The sequence below is a fragment of the Cupressus sempervirens genome, chromosome 9 (assembly GCF_028749045.1).
Source record: "Cupressus sempervirens isolate cs-2001-9-10 chromosome 9, ASM2874904v1, whole genome shotgun sequence".
Lineage (NCBI taxonomy): Eukaryota > Viridiplantae > Streptophyta > Pinopsida > Cupressales > Cupressaceae > Cupressus > Cupressus sempervirens.
The window spans coordinates 451,981,134-451,984,736 of record NC_143126.1 but is presented as its reverse complement, the minus strand read 5'-3'; the positions used below and the strand labels follow the sequence as shown (position 1 = coordinate 451,984,736).

The following is a 3,603-nucleotide window of genomic DNA, read 5'->3' as shown; positions in this document are numbered from 1 at the left end:
CAATGAGAGATAATATCATCAAGGATAAGCATAGTAGAGGATTGGTTGGCCATTTTGGTAGAGATAAATTATTGCTTTGGTTGTTGAGAATTATTACTAACCATAGTTGTAGCAAGATGTGAAGAAGTTTGTACAGAGTTATAGAGTATGTTAGATGGCAAAGGGAGTGAAGAAAAATACAAGGTTGTATCAGCCATTACCTATACTAGAGAACTTGTGGGAGGATGTTAGCATGAATTTCATTCTTGGATTACTATGAAATTAGCAAGGGCATAATTCTATTTTTGTGCTGGTTGACATGTTTTCAAATATGGCACATATTATTCCCTATAAGAAGATTAGTGATGTTGTTCATGTGGCAAAGTTGTGTTTCATAGAAGTGGTGAGACTTCTTGGACTACCAAAGAGTATAATTTCTAATCATGATCCAAATTTTATTGGGTATTTTTGGTGTACATTATGGAAGAAATTAAATACAGGCTTGAAATTTAGTTCATCACATCATCTGTAGACTGATGGAAAAATAGAGGTAGTGAATAGGAGTTTGGGGAATTTGTTGAGATGCTTGGTTGTCGACATACCAAAGGGATGGGATCTAATTTTAGCACAGGAAGAATTTTCATTTAATAATTTTGTCAATAGGAGTACTGGTAAATAACCATTCTAGATTCTATATGGGAGTAGTCTTAGAAATGATTCTAAATTCAAGCAATCGGATAAAGGACAAAAAAGTAGTGTTGAAGTGGAAGATTTTTTTGAACATTTAAAGAATCTCCATGAGGAGGTGAGGAAGCATGTTACAAAGATGAATACACGCTATAAGGCTAAGGAAGATGTGAAAAGGAGGTATATATAATTTCAAATTAGAGATGAATTCATGGTTCATTGAACAACTAGAGGTTGTGAATAGGAGTTTGGGGAATTTGTTAAGATGCTTGGTTGCAGATATACCAAAGGGTTGGGATCTAGTTTTAGCATGGGAAGAATTTTCATATAATAATTTTGTTAATAGAAGTACTTGTCAATCACCATTCTATATTGTATATGGGAGTAGTCCTAGAAATACTTTTGAATTTAATTAGTTGGCTAAAGGATTAAAAAAAAGTGTTGAAGCAGAAGATTTTGTTGAACATATAAAGAACATCCATGAGGAGGTGAAGAAGCACATTACAAAGATGAATACACACTATAAGGCTAAGGAATATGTGAAAAGGAGGTATAAAGAATCTCAAATTGGAGGTGAAGACATGGTTCATTTTATAAAGAAGAATTTTCCAATGGGTGCATATAATAATTTGAAAATGAAGAAGTTTGGACCGCACATGATTTTGGAAGTGCCTATGAAATGGAGCTATTAAATTGAATATTTCACTAGTATTTAAAATTTTAGATTTGAAAAAGTATTATCAAGGAGATGATGGGGATGAAGTTGTAGAAGTGCAGTAGAGTAATATTCCAATGGCTAGTTCATCTACAAAGGAGATCGAGAAGATATTGGATAGTTGTGTTGGAAAAAGTACACGGAATAAAACTTATGAAGAATGCCTAGTCAAATAGAAATGGAGGCCAATAGAAGATGCATCATGGCTAGCAAGGAAGGAGGTCACCCATCTTGGTTTTCCTCTAAATACCTAAGACTTGATGGGGTGAATTCTCAAATTACTCCAAGTATCTAATGCAGGAGCATCCTAAGTGTGAGAGTAATTCAGCATCACCCCACTAGTACATTTGGGGTCATTTTCGACCAAAATTTTTTACCAAAGGCCATATTGGCCTATCATTTCATATTGTTTTAATTTTTATCCCTGTGTTGGTCAAAATTATGACCAAACTAGGGTTTTATGCCTGAGTTGGTCAAAATTTTGACCAACTCGGGTTCATAACAAAAAAAAGGAGAAAATTTGTGCAGGAGCTTTTAGAGGTAAAATGTTTGAACACTAAATTTTTTGTAGTGTTTGAGTGGGGAACAAAAATAATGCTTTAGAGACACTCGATGTGCTTTTGTCTGTATTCACCCACCGAAACCTACCCTCTGCGCATTCACCTGCCAAAACCTACCCTCTGCGCATTCACCTTCCCTCTATGAGTGTTTGCTATTGTTGATCAAGGAATACATTTATAGAATGTTGCAGTTCAGGTATTTGTCATTCTGGACCAAGAATATCTTTAGCAAGTTCCATTTTTCATTTCTAGATCGATCTCCTTGCTCTTTGTTTTATGTATTTTCCTCATATCTTCTGTCAGTTGTGCATATTTTATGAGATAACCTAAGCAGACTGTAAGTAGATTGTGTGTTGTTGTGTTGTAGCTATGGATGGTACTTTATGTTTGTGCAAAGCTTTGTCTACTTAGGTCTCATTTATTTGCAGGGATTTAGAATGAAGCAATTTGTAAATCCATGGAAAACATATGTGAAGCTTTCAAGCATTCTTATGGGATCCCATGGACAAACCAAGGGTTTCCTCACTTTTCTCAACTATCCTGCTCAATTCATGTTCAAATCAACCAAGGTACTTTGCATTTACAGTTCTTCCTCTTCCTAATAGGCTATAGGGAAATCTGGATCTTATATTCATAGTCACATGTATGGTAGTAAATTTTTTGGGTAAATAATTGAAAAGCATTATAGAAATTCAAGCACTAGTTCCTTACCCTATTTTTTTGGAGTGCTAGAATGTCTACTTTTCTAATTATTTAATTAAATTAAATTCCCCATCGCTCCTTTCTCTAGTTTTACAATGAGAGCATGATTATCAGGTAGTAATTTTATTGTTGTTAGTGGAAATTTAGTAGAATTAATTGTTGGGGCCTGAGAATAGGGCAGTTTCTTTGATTTATTTTGAATAATGATCTTCGATCTCTCTTAAAAATATGTGAGCAAGTTATTCCAGTGATGGTGATGGGAGCTTTTATACCTGGCTTGAGGAGGAAATGTCCCATCCATGAATACATATCTGCATTACTACTTGTTGCAGGCTTAATCATGTTCACCCTTGTAGATGCTCATACTTCACCAAATTTCAGCATTGCAGGAGTGATAATGATCTGTCGAGCTCTAATAATGGATTCCTTTCTAGGCAATCTACAGGAGGCAATATTTACTATCAATCCACCCACTTCACAGGTGTGATGCTCTTGAACCTTTTGCACATATTCAAAAAGTGAAGACCCTCTTTTAGGATGCTATACATTTTTTCCCAGTCACAATTCAGGAAGAAATAGTTATGTATGATTCTATTGATTCAATTTTCCCTTCTGGTTTGAAATGAATAGATGGAAATGCTCTTGTGTTCAACAATTATTAGGCTCCCTATGATGGCCATCCCCATGCATCTATTAGGAAAACATCCATTAATTCTACATTAGCTTGTATATTTTTCCTCTAAGCTATTTAGATGTTGTGCATTATTGCTCAACCACTTATCTATTTGTTGGGGTTGTTTCACCTCATCCAATGACCCTTGTTAAATTGGTTTCAGTGATTTTTGTATTATCATTTTTGGCAATTAACCTTTCTGCACTGCTGCAAATCTTTGAGGATTTCCATGTTTGCATAGAATATTTGCCAATTGTTACCTTGGTTGCATTTATATGGGGTCCTAT

At 34.8% G+C, this 3,603-nt stretch overlaps 1 protein-coding gene across 1 annotated transcript; it reads left to right on the top strand.

Annotated features, from left to right (window-relative positions):
* Window positions 1–1,641: 1,641 nt before the first annotated feature.
* On the top strand, window positions 1,642–3,366 carry LOC149539266 (UDP-galactose/UDP-glucose transporter 4-like). The gene is made up of 5 exons (XM_089802532.1): window positions 1,642–1,646; window positions 1,985–2,137; window positions 2,309–2,510; window positions 2,879–3,124; window positions 3,274–3,366. The coding sequence occupies exons 1-5, from the start codon at window positions 1,642–1,644 to the stop codon at window positions 3,364–3,366; spliced, it is 699 nt and encodes a 232-aa protein (XP_089658658.1).
* The last annotated feature ends 237 nt before the right edge of the window (window positions 3,367–3,603 follow it).